The sequence below is a fragment of the Psittacula echo genome, assembly GCF_963264785.1.
Source record: "Psittacula echo genome assembly, chromosome: 11".
In the NCBI taxonomy this organism is placed as follows: domain Eukaryota; kingdom Metazoa; phylum Chordata; class Aves; order Psittaciformes; family Psittacidae; genus Psittacula; species Psittacula echo.
This window is the reverse complement of record NC_137746.1, coordinates 10,659,541-10,677,607: the sequence shown is the minus strand read 5'-3', so window position 1 is coordinate 10,677,607 and position 18,067 is coordinate 10,659,541. Positions and strand designations below refer to the sequence as shown.

The window sequence follows — 18,067 nt, the reverse complement described above, 5'->3', positions numbered from 1 at the left end:
CTCCTTTGTGCTGCTTCAGAATACGAGACCCAGCAGTCAAAGGTGGAGGCTATAAATGGCTGGTCAACTGAGGAGCAATAAAAGGACACACCATGTCCCTGAGGCACTTAGCAAGCCTGAGAATATATGGCCAGAAGGGTCAAGAGAGCGGGATTGTGCAAGGGGATTTTTAAAGGACTGTCTGTTTTCTCCTAACTACTAATAGCATTTAAAGTTGGCATAGCATTAACCTCAGCTCCTGCTGAAGGGCATCAGCTGGTCCATCAGGATCCCTTCACCTCCCTCCCTGCCCAGCACCATCAGAGCTCGCCATGTTTCTTCCAGCCATGTCAGAGGCAGGACACTGATCTGAGCAGAGGACATGATCCAATATAAGGGCTGCCTTTCCTGACATGCCCATCTGCATTCACTCACTCATCTTCCAGTTTTCTCTGCCACCCAAAACACCTCCGAGTTTCCACCCAGAAGCACATAGTACAGAGAGTGACCAGCTTCCCTGGGCCAAGTCTACATGGAGCCAGGGACCTCTCCCGCACCTCTGGTCCCAGTTTCCATGCACTGGAAGCAGCACTGGTATCTCCAGGATGGCAGGGACTGCCATGAGGTCCAAGGCAATATCCTACCCAGGAAGGCTACAGAGTTTGGGAGTTAGGAGGGAGGTCATCTGCTTGTACAAGAATTCATCTTTCTCTCTTAGATGTGGGTCTGGAGCCCCACTTCTGAGCTCCCCCAGCTCAGGAGGGTCAGGACTGGGTGGGCCCACTACGGAGCCAGGCAGCAGATGTGACACAGATGTGGTTCGCATTTCCCTGGAGCTCCCTGTGACTTTGTCCCCCTCTCCTGAAGTGTATCTCCGAAACCCTATGGATCCAAGGTCCAAGCAGAACCTCCTCCTAGGGCAGTAACTAACCCACTTAGTACCCCACCTGATCCTCTGATGGCTTGACGGGGACAGCAGATGCCTCATACATGCAGCAACCCTATGGCCACAGGCTTCAAGCCATAACCCAATGGCAGTGAACAGGTCAGTGCTGGGCAGGCAGCGCAGGAAGCAGAGCAGAACAGGCAGCACTGAGACTCCTGCCCTGCCCATGCTGCCTGCACAGCCGGTTTAGGGGACAGCAGGGCCAGGGAGGTTCCCTGACTGCCAGGACCAGAGTAGCACTGCCTAAAACTCTCCCTGCTGAAAAGGATGGGAGTTCTCAGAACATTCATAATAGTCCCTCCAATGGGCCCATGTCCATTTCCTGGAAGCTTTGCCTTTTTCTGCTCTGCGAAGCCTGGATGAGCCTGAAAAACCAGTTTGGTTTTGTTCCACGCTGATTTTTCATCGTTTCTTTCCCTCTGCACGGGTGCCAGCGCTGCTGTGCCGTTGCTATGTTTTGTGGTGCTTCAGCACGGCACGGTTCCCATTTCAGGCGCTGACGTGAACCCTGCGAATCTGGAACGAGTTAAACCGGCCCTGCTGCTGCAGAGGGAGTGTGGCAGCACCCCCCCACCCCCCCCGCCCCACAGCCCCCTCCTTGCACCCGCACAGAGGGGCCAAGAGAGGAGGAACACAGCAAAAGCTCCACATTGAAAAGAGCTTCAAAGTTTCAGGGGAAAACGTGTCCAACAACTGGCCTGAAACAGCTGGAGCTGAGCTCAAAACCTGCCTGAGGATGGCAAGCTTTCATACCCTCTCCACTGAGTTTGGGATGAGGATGCTGGCAACATCACGGGTGGAGAGTGTTCCCAGGTTGGGTCCCTGGGTCTAACATCCCACAGGGACATCACCCAAAGCATTCAGGGCTGTGTTGGCTGTTTCACAAGGCAGACAACACATGATACAAGCCTCCATACTGCTTGGTGCTGTGCCATCCCACCAGACCCTCATCACCCCACTCTCACCTCTGGGGCTCAGCCCACTGTGGGGTGCACAGGGCAGGAGGAAGGGGCTGGGGTGCACTGCAGCTCATTGCTCCCCCCGCCAGCACCCTCTGCGTCAGGAGAAGCGCTGTGCTGCTGCTGGGATTGCAAAACCCTCGCCTGTGCTGTGTTTGAGCCTGGTTTTTGCCAGCGTTACCAGGGTACAGCAGTGACTAATTCTCCCCAAACTTTCAGTTTCAGCCTCAAGCACTCCATTTCAGAGGGACCTGGTGTCTGTTGTGCGGGTATAAAGCCCAGAGACAGCTCAGTGCTGCGGCTATCTAGGGCAGAAACATCCATATGCAGAGATCAGCCTCATCACCGGTGCTGCACTGAGCTGGCAGGACCAAGCCCAGCCCCAGAAGGCAGATGGGACACAGACAAGCACACGCTCCCATCTCTGTAACTTTCCTACAGCTGCTGAAGTCCTGCGGGCCAAAAAACCATTTGCATTCTTGTAAGGCAAAGCAAAGAAATGCTGCAAAAAGAATGTTTGCAAGCAGGAAAGTGAGCAAAACACAGCAACCGTTTCAGTAGCTTTTATTCTAAAAGTGATCTCTGGACACTAGATCAGCAGCTAAGGTGTAGAAAAAGAGGGGTGAAGGGCACAAGGACATGGAGATCTCTTCACTTGAGGGGAACTGGACTTCAAGCACCAGTCCATGCGTGATTCCTGCCTGCTTTCCAGGAGTCCTCAATGAAGCCACAGGTTTCCCTCCCGCCTGGCTGGAAAAGTACAGCCGCTGCGAGAAGCCTCTAGATGCAGGCTTGGGGTGAGGAGAGGGAGGTTTGCTTCCACCCTGGCGTGTGAAAAGGAATAAGGAATACGGGTCTGGAAAGGTGCCATGGCAATGGGTTTCAATAATAGCGGTTGGAGACAGGCCTGGGTACGGGGGGGCCACAGAGGTCCCGTGCAGCTATGGGAGGAATGTCCCCGCAGGAACTCGCTGTTCCTTCCTGCACCGCCAACGTCACGGTGCGGAGCAGGAGCCAGGCAGGAAGGCTCACACAGCCCCTCTGCTCTCAGCCTCCTCCAGCACAGACCCTGTGTGCTCAGCCCCACACAAACAGCCCCTTTCTTACGGGAACACATGGCCAACTGCTCCCCATGGCTGACGATGAGCTAAAGCAGGGCCAGGGGGATGCACACTGTGCCTGGTGGCAAGGGGAGAAGGACAGTGGTCTCACAAAGCCCTTTCTCATGTGAGGACCCCAAAGGGTCGTGTAGAGGGGTCCTGACATAGCCAGCACCTCCCAGGATGGGCATGGCTGTGCTGAGCAGCTGCTCCACCTTCACATGAGAGAAGATATCCAGCACACCCAACTGGCTCCTCTGCCACCCTCTGCATCCTGGGACAGGGGCTAGGTGGCCACTGGTCCAGCATGGATGCCTCCACTGTGTGCTCAGTTCCCACAGTGCTCACCCTTGGGAGGGTCACTGCACACCCCACACACACGTCAGCCATGTGCAGGGACAGCTCAGTGATGAGCATGCCAGCAACATGCTCCTGTGTGGGCAGTGACACCAGCACGGACATCGCACAGGAGGAGCTTCCTGCCCCTGCAGCACTCACTGCATGGGCTCTGCACCCCCAGTTGGACAGGCTGCTCCCACAGAGCCGTTAGCAAATCAGCTTGGTCATCACTTCTTACAGCCAGTGAGCTCCAGCACCTTGTCTGAACCTTGCAGCCCAGGGGAGCAGCAGTTCACACAGCTCGGGAAGAGGATAAACATATCACAGCCACCAGGCAACGGGACAAACAGCACAGTGCATCTGCAGACATGGCCAGCACCTTTGGCCATGACAAGTGGCTGCTCAGCCGGCCACCATGCTCCCACAGGCAGCCTCCTTCCTCCAATGCCATTTCTCATTCCTTTAGCTGCCTTTCAGATATCCATTACTGGCTTTAAGGGGGAGGAGGAAAGAAGGAAAGTGGAGATCTCTGGCTGGATCCAGGACTGGCAATTTGGTGGAAAGCCAGATTGTAAGGGGAGCAGCCCCGAGCAACTGGTCCCACTACTGACATGGTGACATATCCACTTACGTTATGGTGGGAAGGGCAAAACAAGGGAGAATCAGCCCTTCTATCTCACCAAATGGTTTGATGGCCCCCACCATCTGCCTTTTCACCATCTTGCTTTAGGAACCCTCCTTGTTCATCCATCCAAGTCTCCTGTTCTGCTGCCAGCCTCCACATCTCTCTCCACCCAGAACATTACCGCACTGTGCAGAGGAAACAACTACAAATATGAAGCAACTTTCCTTCCCTTTCAGTTTGCCTTAGCTTCTTCTCCCGTATCTCCTCTTGCAACAAACACAGAAGTTGCTGACCCCTTTGCCTCCCCACTTCCACAGTGACCTTGCAAGTCCCTACACCTTGCCACCTCCCATCTGCGCTCCCCCTGTCCCCCATTTCTGCGCAGCTCCTGGTTCTTCCCCCTGCAAAACAAACACATTTTCCTTCTCCTCCACCCTCCCTGCAAGCCCAGATGCCCTGGGGAGAAAGAACAACCCCTCTAAGCATAAAAATTTGGCAGAGCATGTGTTGACATTAAAGCAACGGTAAGATCTCAAGGCCAGGTTGGACGGTGCTTTGAGCAACCTGCTCTAGTGGAAGGTGTCCCTGCCCATGGCAGTGGGGTTGGAGCTGGATGAGCTTTAGGGTTCCTTCAACCCAAACCACTCTATGATCTCCTGACCATTGCACCCTAAAAATGCCCAAAGTTCTCCACCAGAAAAAGTTATCCACTGATGGATGTGTGCACTCACCATTGAGCTGCTTCTCCCTGTCACCAGCCTGTGAACACCCCAATGACATCTGATAATGTCAGGGCATAACACCACACTCTTCATTCTAGAGAAAAGTAAACTCAAGTAGGAAAACAGGAGGTGGCCTGGTCAAAGTAACATGGAAATGTTTTGAGAATCAATTATTTCTAACACTGTCATCTGCTCTTTCCACTAAAATACAAGCCAAGAATTCCTCTACAAGAATTACATCTCCATCATTTGAAATAATTCATCAGGATGGCGTTCTTCTAAACAATAGGCTCCTTTTCAGCCAGAAGTTTGGCTTACATTATGCAGGACTTTAATTATATAATCAAAATAGTCTGTTCTGGCCTTAGAATTCAGTTTGTATCTTTACATCTGCTACTCTTGGTAACCAGAAAAAGTTGATGAGAAACATCACTTCAACCCCAGCCTGCTGGATCCGATTGTTTCTATCTACCTGCAAACAGACCTTGTTCTCATTCTGATGTTATTACTCATTTCTTTTGTGTTTCTGTAGTAGGTGGAAGTGCTTTGCGTCCTATCCCTGAGAACCCACATTTTTTACATAAAGTATTAAACCAGCTCTGATTGGAAATCCGTAAGTGGAAAATTTTCATCCAGCCTCAAAAAAAGCCCTAAATGCTCCTCCAAAAGAACACCTCAGAGGAAAAGCTGTCAGTCTTGTGTTGAGCTTTGGAAATACCAAATATTTCCACTTCCAATTTATGATTAAGGAAAAACTCTTTCTGGTGCACAGCTGAGTGAAAGTAACAGAGCAGTCTTGGCTAAGTGCCACAGGTCTTGATTAGCCCCATGATTATGGCTTGCTCCAGTACCAGCACCTGAAGGCGGGAGCAGACTTTTCCTTCTCCTACCCCATTAATGTGACATCCCCACTGGAATACAGCCCCTAGCACTATCTGAGGCCTCTTGGTATCACTACAAGCCATGTAGTAAACAAACAACTCCTTTTGGTCAATTCTTTTTAGGAATTTCTTTAAGCCCTGGAGAACAAATGGCAATCTGCTGCCCTTGAGGTCTGGTTGGTCTGGATTGAGAGGCGGGTCCAAAATTGGTGAAAGCAACCAGTTAAGTTTCCAGCTCTGCATTTAGCATCCCTGTTCATCCTTGTCAGCCTTGTTAAATGTTTTGGAATCTCAAAGTCCCCCAGCAGCCTATTTCAAACAAATGCAAAGCCCTCCAGTGTCCTCAATAAACCCCAGCTGTAAACCAGACCCAGGCCTTTTTGATTCCTGATCCATGAGCAAACCATTGGCAACAAGCACTCAACAGCAGCAGCAAGCACAGAGCTCTCCCTCTGGGTAAGACCTTCACGGCCTTCAGCTCTCTCCGCCCTGTTTTTGTCTCTCTCTTCCAGCCGTGCCCAGCTGTTTCTTTCTCTCACTGCCTCCAAACCCAAACCTATGCGTTTCACATGAAAAAAGATCTCCACATCCCCCACCCAGGAAGATCATTTTGCACCAGAAATAGAGCACGCTATACTTGGGATGCTGCCCAGCTGTCCCAAAAATAGCTCCGCGCGTAGCTCGTGGTGCCATGTACAGCTCTGCCAGCTGCCTGGACAGTCAGACAGGGTGCCAGTGGGCAGGACCTCCCCAAACAAGGCCATAAATGACCATGGTGCTCTCCAGCAAACCAACTGGTGCCTGGCAGGGAGAGAAGAGTGGGCAGCATCATGCAGTGCCCCAGTGCAGTGCTGCCTGCCTCCCTTCTACCTTCCCCAGGGCCCCCTCTCTCTGTGCCGCCTCAACATCTCGCCTTGCGGTGCACATTCCTGCTGCTCGTGGAAGGCGTTAAGACCAGATAACAGTACGATGAGCCCAAATGTAGCTCCCTGACGTCAGCCATCCCTGGAGTCTGGAAGGGAAGCTGTAAACAGAGGCACAAAAGGCAGTTATAAACAACAATCTTTGTTGGCGCCAGTGGACAAGCGTTTAAAGAATACAGAGGAACAGGGGAAGGTGCTGAAAGTTGGGGGCTGCTCGGCACTGTCTGCTGGCTCCAGGAGGGAAGCAACTCTCCTGGGGGAGTGGGAAGAGCGAAAGACAAAGATTGAAAGGATTCTTCTTTTTTCTCCTTGCAAATGGCTTTGTTCCTTTCTGTTCCTCCCAGTCAGTAGGAAAGGGTGGGAACTATTGTTGTATACTGTGCAATCTGCTGTTCAGCTGGCTCCTCGCACCGCTCCCAGGGCAACCAGAAAACCTTCTGCTCAAAGCATCCCAGTGACGCAACAGCGGTTCCAGCCAAGCTACAGCATCCGACTGGGCTTCAACATTGATCGACTTCAACCATCCTGCTCCACCTGCGCTAATCACAGCAGACGCTACAGTTTGCATTAGTGCATATTGAAAAGCCCTGAGCAGTTGGATTCCTCTTACTCAGCTGCCAACAAGACCTAAAGATGTTTTCAGAGGTCATCTTCTCTCAAGGTGCCACGTTTGAACCACCTAGATCTGGTAGTGAGAGAAATGGTCATTGCACAGACATGGTTATGGCATCCCAGCACGCTGCAGAAGAGCCAGGCTGGCACCCGGACTGTCAGCTAGGAGTGCTGATCTCCCAGCAAAGCTCAGTAACGCAGGGGAAATGCCGCATGTGCCCAGACACAGACTGAGCTCACAACTGATGCCATCACAGGCGACAAGTGTAGGATTGCTGACTGTTTTAACAACAAAGACCAAGGAAGCATCCTGTAACATAACATTTAAACCAGCACGTAGGTGGTTAGAGACGACCCACCAGATCTGGTTACGTAGTTTATGCCACTTGTTTATACTGATGGTGTACCCATTTCCTGGACAATGGGAGTGAGCACTGGATGCTTTAAACCACTGAAAAGCAGCAAAGTTCACACACTTCTCTTGTGTATGTCATACGTAAGAAGGATTTTACTTGCAGACAGGATTGAAAACAGAGATGTAATTTTTAGGATATTATGGACATGTAAAATAACAATATATTAATACAAATGACATGGGTTGTTAATAAGAAAGTCCTTTAAAATTGGCCTAAAAAGTTCTCCTCAAGAAAAGGGCTACTGTGGAAAATAATCTTTTCCATTTCTGTGTTACTTGATTGCTGGCATCTTTTCAAAATATGTGCTTATCTTCCCAGTGATTATAGTACCAACAAAGACAAAATCAATAGCTTAAAACTGGTAAAACCCTGGAATTGGCAAAATCTTAGAACTGGTGGTTATCTGATTTACACCAGTGCAAATAAGGAATAGCCATTCTACTGTTAGTGAGGCTGAACTTAATTTTATGTAACTTCAGAACTGATTAGATTGGATATAAGGAAGAAGTTCCTTACTGTGAGGATGGTGAGGCACTGGAATGGGTTGCCCAGGGAGGTTGTGAATGCTCCATCCTTGGCGGTGTTCAAGGCCAGGTTGGACAGAGCCTTAGGTGGCATGGTTTAGTGGGAGGTGTCCCTGCCCATGGCAGGGGGGTTGGAACTGGATGATCTTAAGGTCCTTTCCAACCCTAACTATTCTATGATTCTATGCAAAAGCCCCTGGAATATGTAACTGCAATTATCAAGATTTCACTGCAGAAGACAAGAAAGAAAAGAAGTTGCCAGCTGGTCTGCAAGTATCAGAGTACCAGGAAAGTCTGTTCATGAGCATCTGCAGTTTATATCCTCCATAAATTAGAAAAATGTGCCATCAAAGCCACACAGTGCTATGACCCAGCTGCTGATTAAGAAAACCTTAAGATTTGAAGGAGGAACACCATACTGATGTGGAAATAAATTTACACTGGGTGATATTTTGAGAAGAATTTAGGGAAGACAATGAAAAGAAACCACCTCTTTCCAGCATGCAAGAGACCTGAAAAAGCCATTTTGAGACATTTCTGCTACAATTGCTGGGGACAAAAAACAACCCCAAGCCTTTTCCAATAAAATTAAATAATATCAGAAATTAGAAGTCTAAAAATCACACTGTAGTTTATTATTTTAGCACAGGTGGAACCTACATTTGGCTCTAAGGCTATAATTAGGAAGTATTGAGTGTGTATTGAGGACTTGCTCGTTTATAGCTAACTGGTTACCAAGTTAGAAGGCAGCTACATCATATAAGAGTCCTGTGGGAGCCTATTTTTAAACATGGTTTCTATAGTTTAGGAACTAATAGGTATTGAAATGAGAGGGATCGGTATCAAACATAACCCTTTTATGAGAAATGAAGCGTTTTCCAGGTCACTCATGACATCTCCAACATGTATACAATATATATTTCAGAAAGAATTGGCTGATGAAATGGTTCCCGCATCCTTGCTTCACCAGCCTGAACACCAAACAAGACCTAGGCGAGATGTAATGGGGTTAGTAATACTAGCTGTGCTTCATCCCTGCTCATGTGCATTGAGCATGTTTATGAGCATCCCTTTCGCCTCCCTGAAGAACTCCAGCCCTGCAGACCTCAAGCCAGCAGCACATCAGTGCTGAGCACCCACCAGGAGGACACATCCACTCAATGCCAGCCCTAGCAGCTGGAAGCAGCCCCTGGGAGTCTCACCTCACCCTCTCCCTGCCTGCCGGCAGCACTGAGGAGGGGAACCCCAGACAGAGTCATTTCTATCTCTAGCAGGAAACGCATGCAAATACAAGGGCTGGAGAGCATCACTCAGGAAACCCCCCGCCCAGCAGCCTCACAGGGACCTCAACCAGCCCTCAGCCCCGCAGTTGTGCCAGGGGCGCTGGCGAGGCTCAGCACTGAGGGCACGTACAGCCTGGCACTGCGGGAAGGGTTTGCAGCAACATGCAGCAGCCGGAAAACCCTGGAAATGGAAAATCCCAGGGAGAGGGGGGAAAAAACCCCTAACAAATGCACACCTGGATAACAGGCTGTCCTACATCACGTAAGGACAATGAACAAACCTGTCTTTTGCCCTGCTTTTGGCCTCTAGCCTTCTTCCAGTGAGGGAGCCAACTTGTTTTGTGCCAGACTGACAGTGCAAAGTCCACATAGGATTCTGGCAGTGCTACAGACAGGCACAGGTTTGTACAGTTGCCCTTTGAAAATGGAAATAGCTCTCAAAACCAAGAGTCCTTTACCCACTCTAGCAGCAGAGCAACTCAGCTGCTTCCTCTTGGGTACCTGAGTTCATCCCTTCGAGATTGACCTTGTGTGCATAGTCACAACCTGAGCAAGAGCAAACCGCACACAGAACTGAGCAGACCCTGGACCAGGTCCCCAACAGGGGCAGCTAGCTAGGCTTAAGTCCTCACAGCAATGGCAGCTATACCAGCAAGTCTTGCCTCTCCCCAACCCCTAACACCTCACCCTTCAGCACTGCTTTCCTTTCTTTAATATCTGGGTCCCACTTAACCTTTTATGCCCTTGATGGGTGCTAACAGGAGCCACCTGCAGGTGCTTTGGCCATGCTTCTTGGTTGGGTTGATAGCCCCGCATCAGCTGTGGTCACTGACTTTGTGTTGTAGCAGGGAGGCCATCAGTTGTGATCCCTGAATCTGCACCATAGTAAGTAGCATGGAGCAGGATGGCCACATGCAGCACAGCACAAACCTCAGGCTAATTTGTTCTTTCAGCATGAGTGTGTCTGAGCCTGGAGTTTAGCTGTTCTCCCAACAACCTTGGATTGGAACAGATTTGGGGAAGCTAAAGCGGTGGGTGGAGTCTTACTGGGTACACTGTGTGTAGGTGTATGTCATGAACACTGTTGCTGGGCAAGGGAAAGGATAAGGAACAGGTTTTGATGGGGTTTGAGGCGTAGTGACTTCTAAGGACTCTAAACAGTCACACGCCATGATCTTTTCTCATTCCCCATCACACTGCAGCTTGTCTGCTGGGGAGTGGGGTCTCAGGGCTGCACTGAAACACCATTTCCAATTGACTCTCAGTGCCCTTTCTGCTGTCCTAGAGCCAGACAGAGAAAAAACCCAGGTGGTAACCAGGCAGAGTAGATTTGCTTACGTATGATCTGGATGTAATGTTCTTTTTTCAATGCAATGGCTTAACACATCCTTGTGGCCCTGCTAGTCTGATACTGGGGGTGACTAATGCAGGATAGTCCCTAAGCTTGACTATATCCAGTGCCTTTCGAACTGCTGATTACAAAAGAAAGGCAAAAGCTTTGAGACAAGGGGATTACCCGAGATGCATCTAATCTGGAGCTGTGTCTGTTTGTCATGTGATAACTGGTATACTGCATCCCCTGGGGATTGCATGTTGTGGGGGGTATTACGCATGGCTCCTCGTGCTGAGTCCCCATGTGAGTTGGCCATGTACACCCCTCAGCTGGGGGGACCCATTTACAGGTGCTGTATGTGTTGCTATATGTTGTATATATGTTGTATATGCATATATGCATATGTTGTATGTCCCCATGTGTTGCTCTGGGGACCACACTGCCATTTTCTCTATACGCTTTGTAACTTTTGGGCTGTCAGTGGTCCATGCTCTGGCATTTTGGAAACCCAAAGGGTTTGTCCACGTCTCCCCATCCCCGCTCTGCACAGCACACAATGGCTGTTGTTTGCCTTTGGGGCGGGTGAGCAGCCTCTAGCCTGGGAGGAACAAAGCCTGGGGCCAGTTCCTGCAAACACAAACCATGCCTTTTTATCACTTTGTGACAGATTGTTTTGTCAGCAGCAGGAAGTGATGTTACCACTGTCCTCACCAAGGGGAAACTCCTCGTGGTTTCCATGGGGATGTATGCAACTGTAGAGCTATGGGTTTATATAAGCTGAAAGCCCTACACATGCCTGCTGTGTGTTGGGTTTCTAGGGGTCTTGTATCGGATACTAGAGGCAGGGTCTAAGCCAAAACTTGCTAGCATGGAGGGACAGCCAGCTCATGGGGGAGCTGGGGGTAACAGGATTTCAGAGCTGTAAACCAGGGTGAACCATGTGTCTTGATATCCCAAGCAAACAAAACTGCAAAGCAGGGGGAATAAATGAGGGGTAAGAAGGGACAATGCCTCCCTAACACATCCACAGCGGGCAAAGTTCAGCTTGGCTGTGTCATCAAGGTGTCCTTCACCTCCACAACACACAGGCTCTGCCCGTCTCAGCCCCTTGTGCCTCTTTGCCCAGCTCATACCTCTTTCTCTGCCCCTCACCTTGCTGCCTGCCCTGTTCCTTTCCCCTGGCTCCCAGCAAACCCCTGAACTGAGCCCATCCATCTCCCTACAACTGTGGCACTAAGGTGATGTTCGCAGGTCTCAACCTAATCTCTCTTTACTTTTCACGGTTGTTCCTGCCCCTCTTATCCTCCCCTTGTTCGGACAAGGAGCAGTTCAGGATCTGGGTGCAATCCTGTCCACAGAGACTTTGCAGGAGGCTGTGGGCTCTGGGCACCATGAGACTGATTATAGGCGACAGAAGGACCAGGATAGACTTGGAAAAGGACATCACACATCCACAGAGCTGGCAGCACGTGGCAGTGCCTCGCTGGGACCGAAGCCCTGCTGTCGCTGGCTGGCTTTTCTACTACTGGGCTTTGTGCTGAAGCAGTGCTCTCGTGTACCCCTCTGTCAGGTGCCTGCTTAGGTTATGAAAGCTGATCGGCTGCCAGGTAATGAGTTTTATTGTTCCAAGAAACACATAAACAAGCTCCCCTGGCTGACAGGGAGCGGATTTCTGTTTGAATTGTGAGTAACAGGCAGGAATTTTTTCACCAGTTGCGTGGCCAAGGCTGCCAAGGTTGTATTTTTCCACTGAACAAGCTCTGGTTTGCTTTGAAGGTGAAAGTTTGCTCCACTGTTACTGCAGGTGTAAAAGGGCTCACATATTCACAAACAGCTTTGTATGCTTTACAGGGAGACCAGTGGTAGGTGCAATCCTCCTGAGCAGCACAATCTGCCCAGGCACTTTCCATGGACAAAGGGGTTTTCCATGGACAAAGGATCTGCAGCATGGAGCAGACTTTGGGGAGGATGTTCACTTTGATGCTTTAGGAAAACAAGGGTTTCTAACTTTGTCTCTTAGCGCCCAGGGATCTCTCCCTTTTAGCTGCTCCATTTCTTTATCCCTTGGTGTCAGGTTGAAGCTTGGCGATGGCTGACGCGCAGCGCTGACGACAGAGCCGCATCGGAGGGGCAGCTCACGTGGAAGTTTCAGACGCAGCAGCACATCATCCCATCCTTCAAGGGCACCTTCTCCCAGGAGAAGAGTCCTGGATTTCAGCACCGTTAATACTCCAAGTAACTTGGAGGATTTCAGCAGGAGCTTGCGGTGCTTTGCTTGTCTTCAGTTACTTGACAAGAGCACAGCTGCTTTATGCTTAAAATACCCCCTCATCATTAAGCTTAGGATCATAACTGTTAAAATGCCATGATTTTACACAGAGTGTCATAACCTGCTGTATCTGCCCAAGGAAAACCATTTTTGATGCGGCAGAAGTAAGATCTGATTCCTGGACTATCAGAAAGGCAAGGACTGGTGGCTCCCTTCTGGAGTGGAGGTAGGACACCTGATGTCCTAGTGCTCCCCCCACAACCATCCCCTTCTTACCTGTATTAACCACCCTACCTAGCAGAGCAAGCTTCCAGCTGTGCCTCTTCTCCATCAGCTTCTCATGGTAAGGGTATGTTACAGCAATGCTGCTCCCCACATACACATCTCACCCCACACACCCTACAGGGATGCGCAGTTCTGTCACACCACACAGCAGTAACCCTGTACTGCATCCTGCCTGTCACCTTCACTCTGCAGCTCTTGCCCAAGAGCTGCCAGGAGGGCTGGTCTGTTAGAGCTCCCCTGCCTGGCTTTTGATATGCTGCATAAAACTCTTTCCATTGCCTCAACTAAATGTAAGATAGAAGCCTCTTTAGTGAGAGTCTACACAAGGAGAGCATTTATTTGGGTCTGGGTAAGAAAATAAGTGTCTTGTTAGTTACCTGATCTCTTGCTATACCCTGATTTATTTACAGACATAGCCCAGCAAGTCAAATACTTCATTCCAGGCATGAGAGACAGTCTGAGTTGCAAAAAGGAACCAAGGAGGTGGGATGGAAAAAGACGACACCTTGGCACAAGCTCACGAGCAGTGGAGATCTGTTACCCACAGGTTAATTTTTATCGTTAACCTTTGAAGCATTTAAAGTAAACAAGTAATAGGAAACTTCTTCTTCCTTTCTCAGACAAGGGCTATTTGGAATTCACTGTAACCCTGTGCCCAAGTCTCAACTGGTTCAAACTGCTACAGCAGTGTGGCCATCACTGTGGCCAAATCCACCTTACAGCTGAGAAGCCAGCCCTGGCATTCTGCCACCGCATGTAATTATACAGGCACAAAGAAAAGCTCAGGTTAAGGAGCAGCAGTAGGTTTCAGTCAATTATGTGGTTTAAACCCATTTTTCTGTGTAATTCAACCAAAAGCTGAGGTCAGCAGAGCTACAAATTCAGATTTCTATGGTTCTTCCCCTGGGAGCTTCCACTTGGGGTTTGAGACTGTAAAATACAAGAATGTATCATCCAGCTCAATAGAAATACCATAATTTATTCTGTTTGTATAAAAAAAAGTTATAATCATGTAACAAAACTATGTCTTCATAAGAAGAAATATATTATTTCACATCATAAATAAATCAGCAAACATACAACCCTTGGCAACTCAAAAAAGCACTCGCCTGGTGCTTTCATGTCAGTGCTTGGGAAACAAGAAGAGCTGACAGATATATACACACACAGGATTATAGTACCAAAAAAATACTGAGGTATTTGGTTTCTCTAGAAATGAAACTCTAGGTTTGTGAAGGCAAAAAACCCCAATGCACTAATGTAAAAATAAATAAATAGGACTGTCATATAAAAGGGGACAGCATCAGTGTTGCTCAAAGTGTCCAGGAATGGGAATACTGGTGAGCATGCTACTAAACATGGAGCAGGCTTAGGACAGAGAGAAGACAAGGAGGAACAGCTCAAGAAGAGACAGTGTCCTTTGATATCTGTGTAGACATCCAGATACTGGCTTCAGAAGTCAGCAGAACAGTCAGTAACACCTAATTCTCTGGCATCAGGTGAGCTCCTCTCCATTAGTGACACTGTTCTGGGATGCATGGATGGTTCCCCACAAAACACGAGTGACTGATGACACTGTCCCTGTAGTTATTGCACTTCTGAGACAGTAAATCTGAGTTCTGGCCATATTTTCACCCGCTTTTCAGCAGCTTGGGGAAGTGGTGATGGGGCTCTGGAGATAGCTTAAAGCACTGGATGAGGTGTGAACAGGGATGGAGACTGGAAAGTTAAAGACTGTGGTGGTCGATGCTCCTCTGTCCAATACTGACATAGCAGGGCTACCAGCTTCTGCTGAGCAGTTGGGGGCAAGGACCTGCGACTCAAACTGCAGCAGCTGCCCCATGAAGCTGAAGTTTGGGGAGATGATGCTTCTCCTCTGCTTCACAAACTCAAAGGCTTCATCCAGTTTGACTCTGTTGGTCCTCATGAGGTAAGCAAGACAGATGGTTGCTGACCGGGAAATGCCAGCCTGGCAGTGCACAAATACCCTTCCTCCATCATTTTTAACAGAGTCTGAAAGGATTAAAATACACAGTTAGCAAATAAGTCCCACTGCTTCCAGAGGTGGGAAAGCACAGGCTTCTGTTTTACATTTCTTTAATCCATCCCTTCCTTAGCCTAATAGGTTCACCCATGCTTTTGAGACAAAGAGAGCCTTTGTCCTGAGGGAACCAGCAGTCTAGCTATTTTCATTCTGGGCTCCAATTCCAATTATACTAATAGCCCCCTCCAGGTCACTTTAGCAGTTCTTGCAAGATTACTTTAATTCTGATCCTCTTAAATTCACTAGCTGTCTGCAAGACCAATGCCCTTGATTCAAGATTTCAAACAGCTTCGTGAAGCCAAGATTTCTCCTCTGAGTAGGATAAAATAAATGGAAATATTCCCCAAGCATATCTCCCTAATAGAATTAAATTCCCCAGTCTCAAATGTAGGTTTTACTGGGGAAAACAATACCCAAAAATCACCTCCCAGGGTATAATACCTCAGGAAAAGAACAGACTGTAAAGAGAGCTCATTTACCTATGAAATCAATCGCCTCGTTAAACCAGGAGCTGATATCTGCCTTGTGGTTGTCCTCCACAGGGATACTTTTATACTGGTAGTGCCCTTCGAAGTGGTTGGGGCAGTTCGCTGATACATTGATTAACGCCGTGATTCCCAAAGCATCCAGCATGTCTTTCCGGGAGGCATGGTAAGCGCTGCCCAAGTAGAGGAACGGCAGGATTTCCACAGGCCCACCCTAGAACAAAAGGGACAACCGGTTAACTCCGCTCGGGAGGCTGCCGACCGCCGTCCCCCTCCTCGCATCGCCCGTCCCGCGTCCCGCCCGCCCCTCCCGCAGCTACCAGCCCGGCCCCGCTCACCTGGTCGTAGAGAGGGGTGCCGCAGGAGCTGCATCCCGAGTCGGCGCTGCCGGGCGCGCTGCTGGCGCTGAGGGGCAGGCTGAGGCCCGTCGGGGCGGCCGGCTTGGTGCAGAGCTCGGAACAGGCGGACGAGAACGCTTCATAACCTCCTGCAGGGGCAGAGGGGACAGAGAGGCGCCGGGTGAGCGCGGCACGGCCGGGGGGCGAGCGAAACCCCAGGAACGGCACTGCCGCGGTCCCCCCTCGCCTCCGACGGCTGCCAGGGCGGTCCCGGCTCCACTCACCCTTGAGGAAGCAGATGCGGGCGCCGCGGGCCTCCCTGCAGAGGGTGCCGAGGGCCAGCAGCAACGTGCTATCGCGCTTGGGCAGCTCCAGGTCGGCGCTGCGCTCGTCCAGCAGCACCACGGTGTGAATCAACCCCTGGCGCAGACGTGCGCGGAGCTCCTCGTTGGGGACAACGTGCTCCAAGGCCAGGGCGCCCTTAGCGCGGCGGCGGACGATGGTGCTGAGGCGGACGTTGCAGGAGCCGCGGATGTGCGCGGCGTTGAAGGAGAAGAAGGAACGGCAGTCGAGGACGAGGCACTGCGCGGCGCGCTCCTGCAGCAGCCCTCGCAGCGCCTCGCACTCCAGCGCGCACACCCGTAGGTTCACCATGGCGGCTCCGGCCGAGGGAAGGAGGGGGAAGGAGGAAGATGAGGAAGGCGCGGCCAGTGTTGGAGTGCCCAGTGCCCCGCGGTAGCTCAGCGCAGCGCGACCCGGTCCGGCCCCGCATGCCCGCGCTCCCCTTATATAGGGCCGCGCCGCCGGGCCGGCGTTTTCTCAATGGAGCCGCGTCACGTGGGCGCTCCCGAAGACGTCACCTTGGCGGCGCGCCAGCCCGGGCGCGCCCAGCCTCGCCGGCATGACGTCATGTGCCGCGGGGCCGCGCTCCCGCACAGGCAGAAAGAGGCTGGGTTGCGGTGGGCGCACACACGGCGGATGTACGCACATGTGTATGCACAGATGTACACACATATGTACACTCGTGTACATGGACACGCGCGGGGTACTATACACACAAACACATAGAAACATGTATACACATACATAGATGTACACATATGCACACACAAGCTCCTACACACACATATATACGTACATATACAGACAGATAAACGTATACAGGTGCTGGCACACACTTGCCTCTAGACACGGATATACAAATGCATACATAAACATATGTATATGAACACATCAACATACCCGTATTATGCATACACATGCTTACATGCTCATGTACATAAATATAGAAACACATATATGTGCACATACAAACACAGACATGTACACCCATACATGCATATAAACACCTACAAACACACATGCACACACCCTTCATCCACACACACCCCACTCCCACACAGACATGTGTCCTGCACAGGTGCCATGGGGTTGGGCCACCTCATTGCTGTCCCTTGTCCCCTGCCCCACAGCTCGAGGCCTCACTGGGGCAGCCTTTGTCCATGTCCCCCAGTGCTGGCTGCTCCCCCCTTTCCCACAGAAATCACAGCACTGCCGGGGGAAGGAAGCTGCGCGGGGGGATGTGAAGCCTTGGGTGTGGGCACGCTTGTTCTTCTAAAATATAAAGAAACAAGCATACACATATGTATATTTGATTCATGCATAGACATATATACGTGTACAGACACAGCTACACTTACACAAATATGTGTATACATATATTTGTATATATATATATATATATATAATGTAAACACACACTTGAGAGCTGTTCCCATCATGTTTTATGTGTAAGGAAAAAAAGGTAGCAGACCTGCAGCCCAGGCAAAGTTCATTTTCCCCGCTGAGAACACAACCAGAAGCCAGGGCTGCCGGTAACTGGCAGTGGGGTACTGGGACATCTTTTTCATTCTCCCCTTGGTTGTGCTTCAGCACTTCCCAAAAGTTTCCTTTTCCCTGTCTGTGACTGGCTTCCACCAGCACACTCGGATGTTTCTCACTCCG

General features: G+C 50.3%; 1 protein-coding gene across 2 annotated transcripts; it reads right to left on the bottom strand.

Moving 5' to 3' along the window:
• Window positions 1-14,430: 14,430 nt before the first annotated feature.
• Window positions 14,431-16,750, bottom strand: DUSP1 (dual specificity phosphatase 1). Of its 2 annotated transcripts, XM_080627132.1 has the most exons (4): window positions 16,348-16,750; window positions 16,064-16,212; window positions 15,720-15,939; window positions 14,431-15,209 (listed from the first exon to the last, which is right to left on the bottom strand). In XM_080627132.1, the coding sequence occupies exons 1-4, from the start codon at window positions 16,715-16,717 to the stop codon at window positions 14,839-14,841; spliced, it is 1,110 nt and encodes a 369-aa protein (XP_080483258.1). In that variant the 5' UTR covers window positions 16,718-16,750; the 3' UTR covers window positions 14,431-14,838. The 2 variants fall into 2 exon arrangements, with proteins under 2 accessions (XP_080483258.1, XP_080483257.1); XM_080627131.1 differs by having other exon boundaries at window positions 16,064-16,750.
• Window positions 16,751-18,067: the final 1,317 nt, after the last annotated feature.